The 22,928-nt window shown below is 44.3% G+C and overlaps 1 protein-coding gene across 2 annotated transcripts in view; it reads right to left on the bottom strand.

Annotated features, from left to right (window-relative positions):
• GPR176 (G protein-coupled receptor 176) overlaps positions 1–22,928 on the bottom strand; it is a 108,496-nt gene that overhangs the window by 12,613 nt on the left and 72,955 nt on the right. The window contains exons 2-3 of one of the 2 annotated variants that reach the window (XR_006742057.1): positions 15,504–15,756; positions 9,224–10,634 (exon numbers count right to left, since the gene is read on the bottom strand). Coding sequence is in view for 1 of the 2 variants with exons in the window: in XM_036446439.2 (XP_036302332.1) it covers positions 9,509–10,634; positions 15,504–15,756 (1,379 nt within the window). In the remaining variant the exon portion in view is untranslated. Of the gene's footprint in view, positions 1–8,349; positions 10,635–15,503; positions 15,757–22,928 lie in introns of those variants that run through there. The other variant, XM_036446439.2, reaches the window with a different exon arrangement.

Below are 22,928 nucleotides of genomic sequence, written 5' to 3'. Positions count from 1 at the left end.
CATGTTTCTTGTTTTGTTCTTTGGTTTAGCCTGATGGTGCATTGCAAAATTCAGAAGCTTTTTAAAGTTAATTTTTTTTCTATACATGTAGATTGTTTTAAAATAGAACAAAAGGGCTTACATAAAATAAATGAACAAAAACAGTCCCAGAGACAAAGACCTGCACTAATTTTAGGAGTCTCTTTTGGCATTCACATATCTCCACATTCTGCTTAATATGTGTATTCTATACTCTTTTGTGTATTATCCATTTGGGATATAATTTGATTGCAATCTGTCATGGTAGATGAGGATATTATTCTCTTGCACAACCATTCCCTCAACTGGATGTGTAGTGGGGGTTAGGGCAGCAGAGTACATTCTGCCTCTTAAATATATATTTTAAACACTTCTTGTCCTCAGCTGTGGGATTTCAGCCACAATTCCAGGACATCAGAAAAATCTGTTGACCACCACGGTTTATACATAAGACAACCAATAGGACAATTCTGGTCTACATGCTGCCTCCTTCATATCTAGCAGGAGTGGAGCACTCATGAACCATTCGTGGAATAGAAATCTTTCCTGTAACCTGATAGGTAGACTCCAAGGAAATGCATACCCTAGACCCATAAAAGTCACCAAGGGAATACTATGCACTGATTAGTTCCACTAACCAGGATCTACCTCAGGGGCTGGAATAGAGCCCTGTGAGGAAGCAGGAAGGAGATGGATGTTTAGAGGGTAACGGCACCTGCTACAGCCTATGACTTGTGTTCATATAAAAGTTCAGAATAATATTCACAGTGACAAAGTGTGTTAGCCTTTCTTTCCCAAAATCAAGAAACCAGTGAAAAACTTGATCAAAATTCTAGGTACATTTTCCTTGTCAATGCAGTTTCAATTCTCTTAGTTTTTCCAGATCTATTGCCATTATTTCATTTATATTTATCGATAAAACTGGCGAAAGTCCTACTATTCTCTTTCAAGAGCTAGGGTGATGAGGAAAGGTTTTTCTCTCATCATTTTAAATAATCATACACTTTTCCTCTGAGAGAAAAAAAATTCTACATGGACCTTAGAATAGTTTAATATAAAACCTGTTTACATCACATTTCTTCCATGAAAAGGCAAAAGCAAAGGGGAACTGAGAATTTTGTTAGGGAAAGCCAAAATAAACTATAGAAGTTTTTGTAAACATGTTTATGTAGAAGAATAATAGGCTATAGAAGGATAAAATTTCAGAGTTGGAAGGGGATTTTAAGCCTAATTCCCCATTCAACATTTGAAAAATTCAGTGTAAAAAATATAATTTTTGTGTGTGTGTGTGTATGTGATAGCTCAGTTTTCGTTTTGAGATCGTGGGGTAATAGAAATAAGCTCAGACAGTCTCGGTATCCTTCCCTCTCACATATACCATAGTGTTGTGGACACATACGTGTGGAAACACCTGTCCTCGACGCCACTGCCTACATGGTCATCTCTTGCCCCATTTAATCCAGCCACCGACCCTTCCTGTCCACTTGAACCTTTGGGCTTGAAGCTTTCTTTTTCTTTCAAACAGGCATGGAAACACCTTTGAGCCAGCCTGCGAGGCCCTGGATGTCTGGATTCTGCCAGACTCTACACTCGGGCTCCACAAACTGGGAGGCCAGCACACAGCGGTTCCCTTTGCAATTAGCACAAGTCTATATTTTGCTGCTTCCCTGCGGTTGTGCCTGGGAGGCATGAAGGCACCTTTATCTCTTCTCTCAACTATCCTCAATTCCCAGGAAGTTTTCCTACCAAGGGGATATGGCCCCACCCTCCTCCAACCTTCTCAAACTTTTGGCTAACCCAAGGTTTCCTAACTTTGGCACTATTGATATTTTGGACCAGATAACTCGTTGTGGAGGACTGTAGGATGTCTAGGCCATCCCTAGCTTTTACCCACTAGATGCCAGTAGCAACCCCCAGCTTTTGACAATCATTACCCACCCCACCCTCGCCGCTTCCCTGAGGTAATGCATGTGAATGTGAACAGCAAGGCAAAGGAGGGAAGAAAGATGAGATGCATCAGGGAATATGGTTTATATTTCACAGGCATTATCCCACCTGTGTTGTATTTTCTCACCTTTTGCCTTAGAATGTATGTCAAGTCATAGTACCTCCTCTGTGTGTGTGTATTACCTTTTGTATATAGACTGCAATGAAAAAGCATGTAGAAAGAAATGTAAGAGGCGGGAGATACAATCATTAAATTCTGATCAATACAACCAAAAAAATACTTGTTGAACCTGAGGCTAAGAGAAGGGGAGATACTTTAGTTTCCAAAACCATGTGTAGGGACAATCTTAGACCATTTCAGTTTCTTTTAAAAGCCAGGAGCTCACACAAAAAAGCTTTTGATACTGCCCTGGGCATTAGTACTGATTTCCATTCCTGTATTATTCACATATTCTCAGGTCATTAACCATGAATCCTTTTTCTTTTGGCTACAAAATTCTAACATAACACAAGAGGTTAATATAAACTTACTAAATGTTTACAACTATTTGGGGCAAGTTAGTCCCTTTGCTATGCTATTGATTTACATTGTATGTTCCTATATTGGTAGACTACAATATATGAAAGTATTAACCCTTCCCCTCCCCCAAAGAGTTGTAAACATTTAGTAAGTTGAGCCTAATCAAATAAGCTTTTTATCCTGAGCATGTCAGCTCCCGCTCACAGCAGCAGCAGCAGCCTTGTGCACCCTGAGCCACCTCACCCTGGGGCGGGGCTGCCAAGAGTTCTGAACTCCCAGAGCTGAGATGGAGCAGCCGTTCCCCTGTCCAGTCAAATCAAGCTTGTGCCTGAGCTCCAGATGTTACCAAGTGACTAACTGACAGTCCTTTTCCATGGGTGGGGCCACGTTGATTTGTCCAACTGCCTGTAGTTACTCGCTTGCCTCATATTTCACCAACATAGAAGATTGTGCTCCTTCATATTCACAAACTGCCTTACAGGTTTACAACAAAGTAGAACATTCTTTTAACATCCCCCCCATCCAATTTATTTTATTTTTTGAAAACTGAGAATTATTTGGTTAAGAAATAGTCTAGCTTACATAAGTATTTTTTCTTCAGGGATTCAAATAGTCCTTCGGCATTGTGTAGTGCCTCAAATTATTATTATGAATAGTAATTGGAGTGCCTGGCTTAATGTAATTTTCTGGAAACCATCCCAATTAAGCCCCCTAACCACTTAAAAGACAAACAAACAAACAAAACAAAACAAAAAACCCACAGTGGATAAGCACTAATATTGGTAGATCTTTACTTTATGCCAGGCATGTTAACACAGATCATCCCATTTAATCCTCACAACTGCCCCATGAGGTATATTCTTGTCTTTACTTGAATTCCCCTGAAAATAGAGCTTGAGACAAAGGCTTTATGTGGTAGTGTTTTGGGAAAGTGACCCCTGAGGGCATGAATGGGGAGGAAAGAAACCCCAACAGGCAAGGAAGAGGAAGTCAGTAAGAATTCATTACTGCCAAAACCAGTTGGGCTCAATGGATAGAGCTAGGTCTGCGGACTGAAAGGTCCCAGGTTCGATTCCTGTCAAAGGCATGTACATTGGTTGCAGGCACATCCCTGGTAGGGGGTGTGCAGGAGGCAGCTGGTCGATGTTTCTCTCTCATCGACATTTCTAGATTTCTATCCTCCCTTTCTCTCTGTGGAAAATCAATAAAATATTGTATTTTTCAGACCATAAGACGCACTTTTTTCCCCCCAGAAGTGGGGGGAAAAAGTCCCTGCGTCTTATGGTCCAAATATAGCCTACACATATACTTTTAAAAAAAAGTTTTTTTACTTGCCCGGCTCTGTGTGGTCTCTGTGTGCTTGCCCGGCTCTAAAATGGTTCTAAATGCTGCTGTTTACTTACAGGGTTGATTACATGTGTTTATGACTGTGATGTTGGGTTTTAATGCACATAAAATATTTTAGGACACTATTTGTTTCAGAATCTTTTTTTCTTCATTTCCCTTCTCTAAAAACTGGTGTGTCTTATGGTCCGGAGCGTCTTATGGTCCGAAAAATACAGTATATTTACAAAAAAAAAAAAAAAAAAATTACTGAGACACCATGTGGGCAGCAGGGACTTAATTCTGCCTGTCTGCCTGAGATATGGACAGAAGCCTCTCACAGTTGTCCAGTAGGACAGGACAGGGGTATTTATCCACTGGTTCCCATGGCACACTGATCAGGGGTCATCCAGGAGCAGAAAACAAAGCAAAGCCTCTGGCTACTCTCCTGGAAGGTCCTGGGTGCAGCCAGCAGGGGCCCGCTGAGGATGGGGCTCCCATCAGAGGTGCAGTATGCGAACTGGGGCCAAAGACTGACACAGTGATCATCTTCCCATTTTACAGAGAGACAACCAAGGCACACAGAGGTTACTCCACCTGCTCAGCTCAGAGGCCAGTCAGTGGCAGAGAAGCCCCACCACATGAGGGAGGAGGAAGGCTGTACCCCAGTCTCCCCTGGAGAGGGAGCCGTCTTTCCACCAATTCAATACAGAGACATGTTCGTGACATTCACTTAAATGTTGGATTTTTCTCCTTTGGCAATTCATTTTTAAATTTGCAACAATGTGCTACTGCCATGCTGCCATCTGTATTTATGGGGGGAAACAAATACTTTTCCTTTGAGATCATGTAGGAAGCCTGAGGTTCGGATGGTAACTGACACTTGAGGGAAAAGAAGAAACAAAAAATATATACAGCTCAGATTAGGATCCAAGATGGCTGCACAAGTAAAAACCTAACCGCAGCCGCACACAACAATTTCAATGGAATACAACTAAAATATAAAGTGGACATTGCCCAGAGCTACAGGTAGTCAACTGACTGAAAATTCTACAACAAGAAGGAAAGAGAAAACCAGAAGGAAAATCAGAGGAGCTGAAAAAAAGCCTAAGGTACGGAGACATGCTGCGCGCTCACACGCACGCGCGGAGATGTCGCAGCCAGAGAGGAGGAGAGGGCTGGGTGCTGCCTGGCGTTCCCTAGCAGGAAGGAAATAAAAGCCCCAGACTGGGCTGAACCCCAGAACCGGCAGTGCTGAGCCCCAGTTCTGGGCCAGACCCTGGGGATCCAGGCTCAGGCAGGGGGAGACTGGGCTGTGCAGTGGAATCCCAGGGGAGCGGTGAAAAGCGGAGCCCCCGGAGTCGCGCGCACATTGCGCGCAGAGGACGGAATGTTGACTCTGATGCTGGATTGCCCTGGAGGGAAGGAAACAAAACCTCTGGTTGTGCTGAGCCCCAGTTCCGACTGCTCTGAACCCCAGGTCTAGGCCAGTCCCTGGGGACCCAGGCTCAAGCAGAGGGAGACAGGGCTGTGAGGCGGAATCCCGGGGGAGCGGCGAAAGGCAGAGCCCCCGGAGTCGCGCATATTGTGGGCAGAGAACAGTCTGTTGACTCTGATGCTAGACTCCGCTAGTGGGAAGGAGAAAAAAGCTCCAGACTGGAAGGAACGCAATGAGGAGCAGGATCCACTGACGGACACCGGCCAGCCAGGTGCCGGCAAGGAGCCGGGTGACAGGGCCCCGGGGGGGGGGGGGGGGGGTGCCACTGGGCCCTCAACTGCTGATCATGATCCACAGAGCAGAGGCCGGGGGCTGCTTCCTGGGCGGCGCCGACCCCGGCAACAGGCTGAAACCGCACAGGAGGCCACAGAGAACAAAGGGGCACCGCAGGCCAGCCTGCTGAGCTTCCAGGACAAGGAGGAAGAAACCGAAGAAGTTTTCAATGTGAAGAAATCAAGTTATAGCAAAAGATAGTAAATTGCTTAAGAAAGAATACAAATAAGATCTTGAAAAATCGAAGACTAAGACAGAACTCAACTCAGCAGCCAACATTGCAACATAAATGCGTTAAAAAAAAAAATAAAGGACAAAATGTTGGAACAGCGTTGGCCAGGCCCAGAGTGGCCAGGCCCAAGGCAGTGGCAGTCGGGCCCAGAGCAGCAGCAGCCAGGCCCCAGAGCAGCAGCAGCCAGAACCAGAGCAGCAGCAGCCAGGCCCAGAGCAGCCAGACCGGGGGCAGTGGCAGCCGGGCCTGGGGCAGAGGCAGCCAAGCCCAGAGTGGCCAGGCCAGGAGCACCCAGGCCCGAAGCGGCTGGGCCCGGAGCAGCCGGGCCCAGAGCAGCCAGGTTGGGAGCAGCCAGGCCCAGAGCAGCAGCAGCCAGGCCCAGAGCAGCGGGCCCAGAGCAGCCGGGTCGGGAGCAGCCAGGCCCAGAGCAGCAGCAACCAAGCCCGGAGCAGCCAGGTCAGGAGTGGCCGGGCCCGGAGCAGCCGAGCCCAGAGCAGCCAGGTTGGGAGCAGCCAGGCTCGGAGCAGCTGGGCCCAGAGCAGCCAGGTCAGGAGCATCCAGGCCCAGAGCAGCCGGGCCAGGAGCGGCCAGGCCCAGAGCAGCAGCAGCCAGGCCTGAAGCGGCAGTGGCCAGGCCCGGAGCAGCTGGTTGTGGAACGAACCAGAGCAACAGAGGCCAGTCCCGGAGCAGCCAGGCCCGGAACAGCTCGCTCCTCGCCTGCCCACGCCCCAGGGCTGCCTCTCAGACATGGCTGGAAACTTTTGGGGGAACTTGAGGGTCTGCTGAATCAAGTGATGAAGGCTTAGATCTGGATGTGCTGAGTTAGTATAGCGCTGGGGTGTTGATCTGTGAGTGCCTTGTGTGGGGTCTGGATGAGGTTAGTTGATCTATTTGGAAATGTCTTTTGTGTGACGTGTATCCTTGGGCATGTGGAGGTATTATTGATTTGAGAAAATGCTAAGTAACTGATTTACTATCTGAAAAATTTAAAGTTCTGAAAGTTTAAGGCCTCTTGCCAAAAAGAGGTTTTAAAGCTAACACCTTAATTTTAATGGAGAAAGGGGAGGACAAGCCCTTCCCACCCAGAACAGGTAATCCAATTCCAACCAGCAGCTATCTTTAAACCATGTGTTCATTTACATTTGAATGGCTATACCTTTTGATAGCCTAAGGACAAGTTTACATGTAAACAAGTTTGCTTCTCAATTCCAAGGGTAGAAAAAACAAGGTTTAAAATTATTAGATTTTAAAATTTATTCTTAGAAGTGTAAAAGTTTATTAATTAAAAAAGAAAAAACAACAACATCAACAAAAAGGAGACTGAAAAACCTGATGAACAATATTAGCTGTTGATTGTAGTAGAGTCGGAGATACTGGAGGGGAGTGGACTGACAGTTCTGGGGAAAGGGGGAGCGGTGGATGGGGGAAGAGACTGAACATAAACTGCACCTATGGATGAGGACAATGGGGGGTGGGGAGGGGCGGAGGGTGGGGTGGGAACCTGGTGAAGGGGGGAAGAAATGAGGAACCTTTGTAATAATATGAACAATATTGATTTTTTTAAAATTTGAAGAAAAAAATATATATATAGCTCAGACAATCTTTTTTGAGTTCAGTTCTTTTTTTTTAAACTGTTTTTCAATTTTTTATTAAAGTGGAATGCTTCAGAGAGTATAGAAATACACCTCACAATGACCTGTTAGAAGTCAATCATCTGCTTCAAACTTACAGAAGAAATACCTACCAAATTCTGCCTCATCAGATTTTATTCAGTTGTACATACATATTATCAGAACGACACCAAAGCGGCCACATTTGACAAGATTCTTCTAAAGTAGACATAATTTTTCTGACAGATTATGTTTCCCCTTGACGAAAGTTGTAACACTTGTGAGGGTTTTGAAAGATAAGCTTGAAGGGCCACAGATTAACATCAGGGCAGGGAGCTGCAGATGGCATGCACACAGGGTCCGGAGGAAGAGACCCTGGCGAGGGGCTGGCAGTCCCCAAGCACACAACACTTCAGGGAGACAAAACACAGAGGAAGGGTCTGGGTTCCCATTCAGGACTTCTAAGACATCACACTCAGGACAGGAGAGGAAACGGAGACTTCTTACACAGTCTGGCACTGCCTCCAAGGGACAAGGACCAGCATGGTTTAAGGGGAGGATGGCCTTTGAGATGCGGTGAGCAGGCTCACTTCCCCTCAGGCTTTCTCAAGGCACTGGCTGGGCTCCCGCACATGCTCCCAGCAAGAACAAAACTCCTTGCAGAAGAGCACTGGCACCTGAAGGGCACTCGGTGAGAGTACGGTGTCCTCCGCAGTTCGAATTCTGCCTGGTGAAATGCACGAGGGGACTTGAGCCGCCGGGGAGAGCCCCCGCGGTGAGTCATAAGGTCACTGTCTTCCCTCTTCCATCCACTCTGGCTCCTGCTGAAACCTCCCCAGGGAAGAGGAACTGGAGAGCTTACCCGGGCTCCTACATGTTGCCGTGGCGTTTTACGATCAATTCTTTTTCCCTGTTCTGTTCCTCCTTCGTGGCCAACGTGAAGGGAGAAATCACAGTTGCATACACGGACTGCACATGAGACTGGCCAGCCGGAGTCTGGAGCCCTCCTCGGAAGGGTTTCTGTCTGCCTTTCCCACCCTTTTGGGCAGAACCACCTTTCCTAATCAAGCAGGTCAGCTTGATGTTTGCAGGGGACCCCGTTTACACTGACTTAGCATTTTAAAATTGCCTCTGAATTACAAAAGTTGGCATGAGATCACTTTTTTTCAATGTACTTTACTTCTAACGACTGATACGTAGCACCTTTCAGGTGAGATCAATTGGGAAGAGAAAAGACTAGTGTGTGGACAAGACTAGTGTCTTTCTTCTCTCCCTCATTTGTTGAAAACAAATAAATAAAATAAGGGGGGGAAAGACATAGTAAAGAGCTTGCGGTGTGTTCTCCAACCAAAACTGCAGATGTGTCTTTCTGAGGCCACAGCAAGGCCTGGGAACGTCAGGATAACCAAGGACAGATCGTCTCACTTACCACGAGGCACGTCTATTGCCGTGTCTGTCAGATGGGGGCAGAAGGGCCATTGCTTACCCACATCCCGGTGCAAGGGCTGATAGGCATCGGGAGAAACTGCCAGGCATATGATCAGGCCTTCCAAAGAAAAGCTGTCACATGCCAAGTCCCTGTCTTCCCTGAAGGTGCAGATCAATCATTCTTACGTCCATCAAACAGGCATTTTCTTTGTGCCCACACCACTCCATAGTTATCTGGGCTTCCCTCGGAGTGGCCCTGCTCCTTTGAGCTCATGGATGGATGCTTTTTCTCTCCGCGTATTCTCTGCTGGACCCAGAGAACTGAGGATCCCCAGAAAACACACATGGGGTACGCACCCCAAGACCCGGTCCACAATGCCCAACTTTTGTCTCCACAAAGAGGGACATGGACTTTACTAAGGACACGAATCACTGAGATAAATATATATACTCCCTCAATAAAAAAAAAAAATAAAAAAAAATAAAAAAAAGAGAGACATTAATTTTATATAGATTTCCCTCTCATTCAAAAGCATCTGGCCCAGACAGGAAAAGTCAACCCGTTCTGGTTGCAATGAGATCATACACATCACAGGGCCAGGTGAAGGGCAGACTGGAGTGGGGGAGCTCCCTGCTGCTCCGGGGATTTTCAATCCCTGCTAGGAATCCACCTTTGGGAAAATGCTCACTTTATTGTTTCTACTCATCTTCCACTCCACCCTGCCCACCTTGGGCATCTTTGTCTGGATCAGCTCTTCCGGGGTGTTCCCCAAGGGGGGCAGCAGCCGCTTTTTGCTGTTTCGGGTCTCTGAGAGCCACTGGGGAGGCAACTCAAAGGGACCAAAACCAAACTGCAGGGAATACTTGCCAGGGAATGTCTCAGGTTCCACAGGGGCTGCTGAAGCCCCCTGGGATAGAGAGTCCACAGCCCCCAGCAGGGGCGGCACAGGCGGCGCAGACAGCGGCCCCTGCTCCCTCTCCAGGCAGGGCCCAAGTAGCTCCTTGGCCTGGAGGTCAGCGGAGCCGGCGTACTTGGCTTCGCTCTCCTCCTCGTCCTCCGCGGGCTGGAAGATCTGCTGCTGCCCGATGTGGAACATCTCCAGGAGCTGGCTTCCCGAGCGCACGCTGGGCTCCAGGCTGCCTTCGGCCAGCCCGCTCCCCGCGCAGACCACGTTCCGGCGGCTGTACCGGTGGTGGAGCTGCACGAAGGTCCCCACCAAGCACTTGCGCACAGACTTGTTCACGGTCAGGAAGAGCACGGGGTTTGCCAGCAGAGAGACTTTGGGCAGCCAGATGGCCGTGAGCAGCAAGAAGACGGACGTGTCGGGGGCGTTGAGCACGGTCTGGTAGACCACCAGGGTGGCGTAGGGCACGCTGCACAGGATGAAGACCATCACCATGGAGAGCAGCGTGGCGTGCAGCTCGGCCTCGCGCTGGGAGGCGTAGGGGATGGAGATGGTGTTCTGCGGCGTCCGGAGCGCGGCGATGACGACCTTCTTCTTCTGGCTGGCACTCAGGGCCCGCCGGATCAGTATCAGGAAGAGGAAGACCGTGGCCACCGGCACGATGACCGTGGTGATGTTGTAGACCAGGACGTACACCAGGTGGCCCAGGGAGTTGCTCCACACTTCGGTGCAGGTGGACATGGCGTAGATGTCGGCCACGTTGGTCACCGCAAACACCGGGACGCTGGCCACGACCGCGTGGGCCCAGATGTACATCACCAGCTCCCGGGACCTGGCGTCAGATATTTTTCTCTCCAGAGGATAGAGGACTGAGTAGTACCTGCAAAAGGCACACAGAAGATTCACTCCGCGGGAGATGTGCTTCAAATAGGGGAGTCTCTATTGCCCAAAGTGGGAGAGACGGAAAAAAGGGTCAAGTTCTTTCATTCTGCCTAAGAAAGAGGGAACCACGGGGGGATTGGGCAGCCAGGTCTTACATTTTGAAGACTCTGCTGCACCATTCACAACTAGGTTTATAATTATTGCTACCAAGATTAAATTCCAAAGAGTGCTCTCCATAGAAAGGATGCCCCCATCTGCCGTAAAGACATCTATTTTTTCAGTGTAAGGCTAATTTGTAAAAAGTGGATATATAACCTTACAGCTGCTCAGGGCAAAGCCTAATATGAAGGATGGACTCTGACAAAGTCCTTCCACAAAATCCACTGATACAAAGTATGCCTGCTCTATAGCTAAGGCCCCCGAGGATAATCACTTAGTAACTCTAACAGCAAATAATAGGTCTAAAATGCCTGCATGTTAGAATCTTTTCCCCTTCAAGCCTAACTTGATTATTCCATAACCACCTAATCAGAATTCAGAAAGCACCCTGCTTCCATATCAGCAATGATTTGGCAGAACTGAGTAGTTCTTCAGACCCTAGAGCCACACCTTCCAGGAAAGGGCTGCCACTAGCTATCAGAATTGGGTGATTACCAGAGATTAGCTCCGCCCACATCACTGCAGTCAGCTAACGCAGGAGTCAACCTTACAACCCTGTTAACATTCATTCGTTCGTGAGGCCAACTAAACACAGATGCTTTCCTGTCACAAGGGTTTCTGAGCACCACCTATGTGTTAGGCACTGAGTTACAAAAAGGAGAAAAGATATACAGGGATGTTTCTAACGTTAATGGGGGTTGGGGGGGGGAGCATGCAAACAAACAATTATCAATGAGGAGACGATGGCTCTACTGGAGGTATGCACCAAGGGAGTACGGGAAAGGGGGCACCTGGGAAAATGTCAAGAGAAGGAGACACTGTGGTGGAGCTGGCAGGGGACCAGCTGGGGGGAATGCTCCAGCTCAGGGAGATGCGATGCAAACACAACATGAGCAGATGATCAGAGATGGATGGAGCACGATGAAATGTGTCCGAGATATTTTTCTGGGAGGGGGGAAAGGGGAGAAAAATACGTAAGTTATGCATGCTCTCCATCTTATTTTTCTGATACAAATAACGGTTTCCACCCACACATGAAAACATGCTCAGGAGCTCCCTGGCTCTGATTCTTATTTGCTAACTGGCAGATAACGAACCCAGGCTTCCAGGCATTTTTGCTTCCATTATGTATTGGGAAATAGGCTGCAACAGAGGCTCATTATATGTAATTTTGTTAGTGTATACACCTCTAGAAAATAATGCAGAAAGTGTAGGTGGCCTCCCAATTAACTTGCTGATTCAGTGCCATGAAACAAATATCTGTGAAAGAAGTGAGAGAAAGGATCATTTTCCCTTCACCTTCATGCACACCATACATAAGTTTACGAGTAATTTGTGTCTCTAAATAATAAAATAGGATACTACCAGTCTTATTTGTCTCCTAAAAGGGCTTGTTTACCTTTAAAGAAATAATAATGGCAAGTACACAGTAGATTGTCTGATGGAAAGAAAGGATTTTTTTATTGTTAGCATATTTTCCTCTCTAAGGCCAAGGGCCCAGAAATAACCTACAGTTATTATTGCATTGATTCTAGGTATAACAGAAAAGTATTCAAAACAATGTGTTCTCACTCTTGTTGAATTAAAAAAAACACTCTTTAAAACATTTCAGGATTCATAGCAGTATTATTCACAATAGTAAGAAAAAATGGAAACAACCCAAATGTCCAAACTAATGAACGGATAACAAAAGTGGTACAGCCAATCAAAGGACTATTATCTATATATCTATATCTATATCTATATCTATATCTATATCTATATCTATATCTATATCATCTATATAAAAGCCTCAGTGACTGTTATGGCAGAACAATCAGTTGTTATGATTTACACTGGCCACCAGGGGCTAGGCACTCAATGCAGAAGCTGCCCCCTGGTGGTCAGTGCACTCCCACAGGGGGAGCGCCACTCAGCCCTGCTTCAGCCCCTGAAGGGTCCTGGACTGCCAGAGGGATGTACAACTGCCAGCGTAGGCCTGATCCCAGTGCTGTTCTCTGTAGAGGGCAGTCAGTCTGAACAACTCAGTGACTCAGAGAAGCGCAGGGAACTCAGGGTGAGCATGCCTTGACTCACCCACTCAATGGTGTTCACAGGACAGACTGTAGTGGCCCAACCCATGTACGTGCAGTAGCTGCTGAAGCTGCTGAAGCTCAAGCAGCAAGCCATGCAGCAGCAGAAGAGCAGAAGGCCATCCAGCTACAAGCCAGCAGTCAGATATCCCCTAAGACTGTGAGAGATGTAGGTCAGACTGAGACACCCCCTCCCCGCACTCACCCCCAGTGTATGAATTTCATGCACCAGGCCTCTGGTTCACCAATAAAAAATAATGAAGAAAGTTGTTAAAAGGGTAGATCCTAAGAGTTCTCTTTATAAGGAAAAAATTGTCCTTTTATATCTACATTGGGGGTGGAGGGGGGGGGGCGCGGGATCTCTCAGCCTGGCTTGTGCCCTCTTGCAGTTCAGGTCCCCTTGGTTACTGTAGAGCAGTCATGGCAAACTGGCATTGCATGGTACACATTTAGCTTGCTGAGGGATTTGAGTGTTCCACATAATATATTTAATGCAAATTAATTGTAAACATTAAAAAATGATAGAAATCTAAATTTCTAATTTTTCTCCTAAGAAAATAGAGTGCTGCCCACTAAATGTAGATAGCCACAAAGCAATTATTAGCTGCATCTGCTAAGTGACTGACCCCAATGAACAGGAATGCACACACCACCCCAGTCTGGCCTGTGGCTCCTGCCTTGTCTGATCCTGTGGGTGGTGAGTTTCTAGTGAGAAAATTCCGAAGAGCTAGAGTGGCTCACAGCAATATCTGATGGTGAAATTATTGCAGACAATAAATCGAAAGAAGAATGTGCCAATTAGAAGCAAAGCCCAGAGAAAAAGAGGCAAACATTGGTGCAATCTATCCAACCACAGGCCACAAATAATTCTCTTAATTCTTCTTACTGCTGAGGAAAGTGAGGTTCAGAAAGATTAAGCCACTTTGCCCAAAGCCACTAACCAAAAAAAGCAATGTAGACAGACTTCTGACTTCAGAGTTCCCTCTCTTAAGCCTACAACTTCTCCTCATGCAGGGGCTTTGTATGACTCTGTCACTCCATGCAGGTGACACTAGGCAGCTAATGAAATCAAGGTTCCAGGCCTGAGAGGCTGAAAGTGACTCTACAAATGGGATCTGCAATCCATACTCTCTCAGGTCATTAAGATATTAAGCATGTTTTGAATGAACAAAGCATTTTAAAATTCCAAATTCATCTAAAATGAGTTAAATTTATCATCCTATATAATAAAAGCCTAATATGCTAAAGTGTCTGGTTGTCTGGTTGGCCATTCAACCAATCAAAGCATAATATGCTAATGATATGCTAAAGTCACTCAACTGCTTGCTATGATGTGCACTGACCACCAGGGGGCAGACCCTCTGATAGGTAGGTTTTCTTGCTGCTGGGGTCTGGCTGATCTGGACTGAGCAAGACAGGCGGGACATACTCTGGAACCCTACCCAGCTCTGATCATGCACCAGTGGGGTCCCTCAGCCTGGCCTGTACCCTCTCACAACCCACCCCTTGGGGGATGTTGGAGGGCCAATTTTGGCCCAACAGTGGAATGACTGTTCACTATGATGCTCACCGACACCAGGGGGCAGACGCTCAACACAGGAGCTGCTCCCTGGTGGTCATTGTGCTCCCACAGGGGGAGCACTGCTTAGCCAGAAGTCGGGCTCACGGCTGGTGAGTGCAGAGGTGGTAGCAGAAGCCTCTCCTGCCTCCGCAGCAGCACTAAAGATGTCCAACTACCACCTTAGGCCCAAGGGCTCCTGGACTGCAAGAGGATACAGGCCAGGCAGAGGGACCCCCGCCCTTCCCTTCCCCTCCCCAAGTGCACGAATTTCATGCACTGGGCTTCTTGCAGGGTATAAAGTCAGAAGAGCCAGCCAATTTTATCTGTTCAACAACTTTTCCTCTCTGCAAATATTGAAATCAAAAGTACTCATGGGCACAAAATACTTTCCAATTCTCGTTTTCTTATTTAATTCTATTCTCTGTATTATTATGTCAACTGTATTCATGATAGACTAGCAACAAAGGGAAAAGACAGGAGGCTGTTGATTACTAAGATCTTTAAACTCCAATAAATTTGATCAAATTATGTATGTAGTAAGATTCATTTCCAAATGAACATCCTCCTAAAGAGGATGAGAAGAGAAAACAACAACCATCACAATATAAGGCCTTGGAAATAAACCCTCCAAAGGAATTCTGGCCAAGTCCAATTGGACTATCTAATCTTTTGTTAAATAACACTGAATTGTTCTCCTGTTCAACCAGAAATGCTTTTGTCTTACATCAAAAGCCCTAATTGTGGAGTTATCAATCAGATGAGCCTATCTACTGCAAATTGCAACACAAATACCAGCAATTCCAACCAAGCTGAAGCTACACCAGGCTCCAGTAGCTCTGCCCCAGCATCATGATGTGACTCCCAAAGTCACATCTTTTTCCAATGGTCCTATTTTCCATAGCTGCTGTGATGTCCACCTGTCTTGTGTGAGGTATCTGTTCTGGCAATTCATTCTCTTTCTGTTGACCATAAACTAAAATAGTGGAATAATGACTATTTCCCATTTACTTCATGATGCTAATATTTCAATATATCAATACTTTCAAAAATTGGGCCTTTGGCTACCTGACCTTACCTGTCCAAGGCAATGGCAGGGAAGCTGAGGATAGTCACAGAGCAGAAGACTTTATGCAAAAATTTGACGACCTTGCAGAAGAGCATGGTGTAGATCCACCAGCAACAGTGAGGGCTGGTGCTGAGGATGATGTCGAAGGGCACACAGACCAGGCTGGCACAAATCCCCGAGCAGGCCAGGTTTTTAATGAACCTGTTAGTGACAGATTTGAACACGGTTGTGCGGCAAGTTGACCATAACACCATGAAGTTTCCTGGCCAGATATGCAAAATAAATAAGTAAAAATAAAAAAATAAATTTAAATAAAAAGAAAGAAGGAAAAAGGGAAAGAAAACACAGGTTAAAAAAGACCGAAAAACCACATTTCAGAGTTGATTTCAAAGTATTGAATTTAAATACTTATATATTATATTGTCAATTTATGTGAAATCATTTAAACCATTTATATACATCTCAAAAATTCTGCAAGAATTTTTAGTGGTGAATTTTGATACTTGATTTAGGCATATCCTGTTGTGGCCCTTCATAGGTCTTATCATAATTATTCATTTGTTTACTAGCATTACGATGCTGATTCAGTCTCCTCTAAGTATAAACAATTTGCTTGGAATTACTTCGTCTGAGGCAGCTTACTCTCACCAAGTTTGAAAATGACTTCCACGTTGCCAAACTCTGCAACAGAAATAGGACGCATACCACAGGTGCAATTTTAAATTTTCTAGTAGCCTTATTTTTTAAAAAATGAAAAGCAGGCAGAATTTTAACAGTGTATTTTATTTAACTCAATATATCCCAAATATTGTCATTTCAATATGTAATCACTACTTTAAAGAATAGTAATGAAATATTTTTCATTCTTGTTTTTTAATTCAGTCTTTGAATCTGGTGTGTATTTCTTTAATTGAAATAGAATTGACATATACCATTGTATTAGTCTTAGCTGTACATGATGTGCATCTCATAGTACATTTCAATTTGCACAAGTTACATTTTAAGGGGTCAGTAGCTACATGCAGCTGGGGGCTCCTATGCAGGACTGTGCTGTTCTAGACCTTTAACAGAAATGACACATTTGACTAGCTCTCTTTGAGCATCCTCCTCTCTGGCTTCCACAGACCTAAAGTCTCCTGGTTTTCCTCCTACCTTCCCACTGTGTCCTGGATATTCCTACTTTTCTTCACCAGGCCCTTAGCTATCCTCTCTTCAAAAGCTCTTCCTAGATTAGATTACCCATTCAGGTGGCTCTCTGTTGAAATGCTGATGACTCCCAGAGTCGTATCCCAAACTAGGCCTCTCCTCTCAATGCCAAACTCCTATTTCCAACTATGCATCGGATTCCCCACACCTCTCATCTGCCTCCTCTTGATCCTCAAGAGCCTAGGTAATCTAGGTGCCTTCCTGGCTCACTGGGCACCAGTTACTTTGGCCTTGTTTTTTCTTTAAAGAGGATCAAAGTTGATCATGTCTCCGGGCTTTTGCACATGTCTTTTTATACTGCCTCATTTGCTCCTCATATGTCTGGTTCCTTTGAATTTAAGTCTTAATGTAATTTGTGTCTCCTCAAAGAGGACCTTCTCTGTCTTTTTATTTTAAATACTCATTATTCCTCCTTCCGTTTTATAGTCTATTATAATATCCTATTGTGCCCTTAACTCTAATCATAACTATTAATTTATTTACTTGTTTCCCCTTCATTTCATAAGGATAAAAACAATGTCAATCTTGGTCATGTTATAACTCTACTGCCCTGCTCAGTATGACACACAACAGGCAGTTGATAAATGTTCATTGAATAAATGAATTTGTAAGATAAGGGAACAAGCAGTAATCAAAAATCCCTGCAGTAAGAGGACCCCTTTTATAATAGGTACCAGAGGCCTGGTGCATGAAATTCATGCGTTGGGCGGGGGCGGGGGTGGGGGGAAGAGGAGGGTTCCCCCCCAGTCCAGCCTGCACCCTTTCCAATCCGGGACCCCTCGGGGGATGTCCGAGATTTAGGCTGGGGATCAGGCCTAAACCGGCAGTCAGACATCCTTCTCACAATCTGGGACTGCTGGCTCCTAACTGCTCACTGCCTGCCTGCATGATTGCCCCTAACTGGTGGAGTTTTTACGTGGTGAGAGAGTCAGGTCAATTCGGCCAGTTAGTCATGACCCAAGGATATTGCTACCTCCAGTGCACATACTTGGAGAATGCCCTCCAATGAATTGAGCCAACAACTGGGCCTCACCAAAGGAGAGTGGTGGTACCAGGGGAGGGGACAGCAAGGCTCTAGGCTGTAGCCAGTCACTGCAAGGAGCTGCCTCTCTGCACCTCAGATGTTGGCATAACTCACTGTCAAGGGCCTCTCTTCAAACATGATATTCTATAGCTACTTCTTATCTGCCTGACAAAGTGGAAACAATAGCCACTGTGTTTAGGTAAGTAGGCCACAGCTGTTTCTAGGAAATTCGCTACTTAACTTTCCTCACATCAGTAGCTGCCTCACTGAGATGAAACCAGCTGTGTGAATATATACACACGCTGACTCAGCAGAAGAGCTGTTTTACTCATATCACCAGCCTCCTCAAGCTATCCTGTCACCAAAGTGATGGAGCAATAATAATGCGAAGCTCCACTGATTTGGGGAATTGTTTTTCCTGGCCTTTTTCCACTGAAGCACAGATTTGAATCTGGCTGATGTATCTTTCCTCACTTCAGTTTTACAAACAGGACTTAAATTCTGGTAACCGTCTAAAAATGAAATTGCCTTAAATAAATCTGCCTTGCCCTGGCCAGATTGGCTCAGTGGATAGTGTTGACCTGAGAAGTGAAGGGTCCCAGGTTAGATTCCAGTCAAGGGCATGTATCTTGATTGCAGGCACATCCCCCGTAGGGAGTGTGCAGGAGGCAGCTGATCAATGATTCTCATTGATGTTTCTCACTCTCCATCCCTCTCCCTTCCTCTCTGTAAAAAAAATCAATAAAATATATGTTTTTTTAAATAAAGGAAAAAATCTGCCTTGAAAAGAGTGCACATGACACAGTATCTTGTTTCAAAATCAGGGTGTCTCCAGTCTATTGAGGGGCTTCCCAAAAGGCAACCCTTCTTTTCTATAAATCAAGAGTCTGGCACTTTTTTCTTTCATCATTGTCAATCTTTGTAATTTGGCAGGTTATGCTGAACAAAACATTTTGAGTATCCAAAGAAACAGGAAAATTCATTACAGAAGAGGGGACATGCTGTGGGCCAAGACCGCTCATGCACAGAGATTCTGTTGAAACTTAAACTGTTTTCCATCATTACCCTCATACTCTACTCTCTTATCTTTCCTTCCCCCTCTCTATTATGTCAGGCATACTTTTTCATTGCTTTAAAAAAAATCATACATTTTACTAGTATGTCCACACTTGTGAATAAGGAAACTTGTTTTCAATGGTAATTACTGAATCACCCGAGACTCCTATAATCACATTTTATTTCCACTAATTATAAAACTCTAGGAGGTATCTAGAGCCTAATTCCGATTGCTATTAAGAACCTGAAGCTAAATTAAGGAAGGCTATGTTATTTCGATGGGGCTACGTTCAATCACACTGAGCCACACTGGCCAGGCAAAACAGCTATTCTTAAAGGTTTGCTTGAATGGATAGTAACTGCATTCTGTAACCCAGCTGCTGTGCATTTTACTGCAGATGCCAGGAGTGGACATTCAAAAGTAGAAACCTCAGGAGGATCAAAGAAACAAAGGTTGATCCTGATAAAATATTCATCCACAAGTCATTCACGACTATAGACTTTTTGTTTCATGAGGTGTTTACATCCTTTGTTGTTAAAGCTATTTATTGCCTTTGAAAACAGTTCACCTTCGCCTTTGGCTCCGTGGATAGAGCATTGGCCTGTGGACTGAAAGGTCCCAGGTCCCAGGTTTGATTCCGGTCAAGGGCATGTACCTTGGTTGCGGGCACATCCCCGGTAGGAGGTGTGCAGGAGGCAGCTGATCCATGTTTCTAACTCTTTATCCCTCTCCCTTCCTCTTTGTAAAAATCAATGAAATATATTAAAAAAAAAAAAAAAAAAGAAAGAAAAGAAAAAGAAAAAGAAAAAAAGAAAACAGTTGACCTTCCTTTTTGGAATACCATAGAGTGTGATTCGGTCTTACTGAGGGTTAAGGGAACATCCATGTTTGCAATGGAAATCAGCACCACTATTACTACAAAAATAAATTAAAACTTTTGGGTTAAAAAAATACAAACAGGTCAATGTTTTATTTAACAAAAAGGTAGCCCAGGCTTATAAACAATATGTGCTATAAACTAGACAGATATGTAAACACAAAAGCTAATGATTCAGATGCAATTCTTTGTGACACTGACTTTGTTTAAAAAAAAAAAAATGCCAGACAGGGGTTAGGGAAGGCTGGGGGAAGGCCAATGGGAGGGAGGGGGGGAGATATATGTACTACTATGTGTAATACTTTAAACAATTAAATTAAATTTTAAAAAATTGCCAGAGAACAAAAAAGTGTGAGATTGATTAATTAAATCCATTTTAAAGAAGCATAGAGGTACAAAAGTAACTTACTCAGTTTAGCAAAAGCTTTCACAAGTTCCCTACTGCCATTAAAAAAAGGCAAATCCAAACTTCTCAACATCAAACAATATGATCTCTGGCCGCCCCCATACTTAAAACCCAGTTTCAGCATCCTGATAGAATGGAATGAACTTGTAAATCTTTTTTATATATATATATTTTATTGATTTTTTTACAGAGAGGAAGAGAGAGGGACAGAGAGTCAGAAACATCGATGAGGAAGAGTCATCGATCAGCTGCCTCTTGCACATCCACTACTGGGGATAGGCCCGCAACCAAGGTACATGCCCTTGACTGGAATTGAACCTGGGACCTTCAGTCCGCAGGCAGACGCTCTATCCATTGAGCCAAACCGGTTTCAGCTGAACTTGTAAATTTAAGAGTCAAATCCATGTTTTCCTCTGCATCCTTAAATCTGCAGCCCAAGCAAAACCCTCAAAGGAACTCCCTTCTTAAGAGAGAGGAGGGAGGAAAGACAAGAGGGGAATAAATAACAGTGTAGAGAAGGCAAATGGTGGCTAGAAGATTTAAAAAAAAAAAAAATCTGTGAACCTGGGAGTAGGGGACACCAACATTAAAATTTGAGTTTCAATGTTCACTCTTCCAAAGGAAAATTTAACTAGTTCTTTAAAAGATTCTATCTTATTCTGATTTTTTACATCTATTTTTAATATAAGCAGGTAAATTTCCCTACCACCCAGAAAATCAAGCACTGATTAGCTGGTAAGTAGAGCTTTTCTGCCCCTGGTATCAGAATTATGGCCATCAACAGGAATAGGGGGCAGGAAACCAGCTTGTCGCCAGAGAACTGTGCCTAATAGTTTTCAATACAATTTGCTCTTCTTCTCAGTCTAAACATGTGAGCCTCTTCCTCACTAATGAAATGTCAATTTGCTGTAACTTGTGATTAGACTAATACTGCCCAACTCTGCTTAAGCTGAACACTATTAGCATGAGAAAATTATGTTATCTTAGTTACAATTAATTTTATTCCAGAGATTTTTCTGAAATGATACAGGAGATTCAAGTAAGCAAGAACTGAATTATCAGGAAGAAGCTATGTAGTAAGCTTATTAAAATTCATAATGAATTTTACATCATTACTTTGAATGAAAAGCAACTTATGAAATATATATCCTCAAGCTAATCTCTGATGGTTTCTCCTTAGAATATTTGTTCCCAATGAATAAATAATTTAGATAAAATATTAATGGGATTCACCTTTGTAATACCTAAGAATATATGAAGAGACTTCAACAATAGCCTCTTCCAGTCAGCTCCTGGGAGGCCACAACAAAAAAGGGTTTTAGGTGAGTCTACAACAAATGCACGTTATGTTTAGCGACAATGATATCCCCAAAGACAAAACATGTACCCAATGAAGACAAAAAGATCCCAGTAACCTTAGCCACTGGGACTCATGGAAGTCATCAAGTCCCTGAAATTATTATAACTCAGTCTCTCACCTCTCTTAACTTACATGGCCAGAAACACAGAGATGCATAAAATAAAAAGGAAGAAACACAGACTTTGAAGCTGCTGACACTCCTTTCTTTGACTACTCAATTTTATTTTCATAACTTCACAATATACCTTACTCTCTGATCTCTCACATTCACTCTATTAACCTCCCTGACAGGTATATTATTCTGTATAAAGCTATGGCAAGAGTCTCAGGATATGAGCCCCAATGAACTGACAGTGCTGAAACACTTTAATAATCACAGGTTTCATTTCCTCCTCAATAGGTGTATGGAGAAAGCTTCCAGAGAAAAGCAGGAAATAAGTTATCTAACTCTATCATTAAGCACCCTCCCCATGGATCCTCATCCAAACAAGCCCTTCTTGACTGAGTGGAGAAGCAGTTCACTGTCCTAAATATCTACTATGCAGGGCCATCTCACCGAGAGGCCCTTCCTGTATTAAATTGCTCCTGTAGTCTTTGAAGGCAGGGTCCATATTTTCTGCACCATTCATATTGCATTTAGCCCAGAGGGATCATTTCTCCCCTAAAATACTGTAAATTAAGAAGCCCGAGAAGAACCTTATCTGAAAAATCCTGTTGACTGTCATGTGTTTTATATCTAGAAGTTGCTTCATGAATACTTAAGTACATGAATAAATAAGAACTTGAAGTTTGATATTACTTCATAAGAATGACAGAATTGGAGTGTGTTTTGTTTTGTTTTCTATATACTCAATTTTGTAGGCACATCTACTGATGGCAACTGCCTTTGATCAACATGCTGAATGTTTACTATCTCCCCCTTATCAATACACAGTGTCAGAGCAGCTTGGGAGAGAGATGCTCAGCAATGATCCATCATGTTATACTATAATTAGTCTAGTGAACATACACAGAATACTCATGTACTTTATTATGCCACTCTTTCTGTTCCAATAACTATAATTATGCAGTATGAAAGGGAAAAATGATGTGGGAAATTTTTCCAAGGAACATAAGGGTAAGGTAATTGGATGTCTCAGAAAGGAAAGTGAGTCAAATCCTGCTTTAGTCCATGGGGGACCCAGACCCAGCATAGCTGAAGTGAAATAGAGAAATAAGATTTTGGAAATGGGTGTCTCTTACCCCTAATGATCTGGCACAATCTAACAATGACATTAACTAAAAGTTTAAAATTCCATTCCTACTTCTTTAGCTGAATTTGGGCAGAGAGGCAAGAGAAAGGGGAGAGGCTGGAGTGTGAGGAGCAAGGAAGTGTATTCTAGTTCTTCTAATAGATTTCAGATCCCTTTCCCACTTTGTGGGGTCAAATCTGCTCTAGAGTATATTTCCCTGCTTCCTTCACCACTTTATTCCATCTCTGCAAGTAAGAAAGCCAGCAACAGAA

Source organism: Pipistrellus kuhlii, unplaced genomic scaffold, assembly GCF_014108245.1.
Source record: "Pipistrellus kuhlii isolate mPipKuh1 unplaced genomic scaffold, mPipKuh1.p scaffold_m20_p_1, whole genome shotgun sequence".
In the NCBI taxonomy this organism is placed as follows: domain Eukaryota; kingdom Metazoa; phylum Chordata; class Mammalia; order Chiroptera; family Vespertilionidae; genus Pipistrellus; species Pipistrellus kuhlii.
Note: the sequence above shows the minus strand (reverse complement) of the source record. Positions and strands in the feature narration are given on the sequence as shown.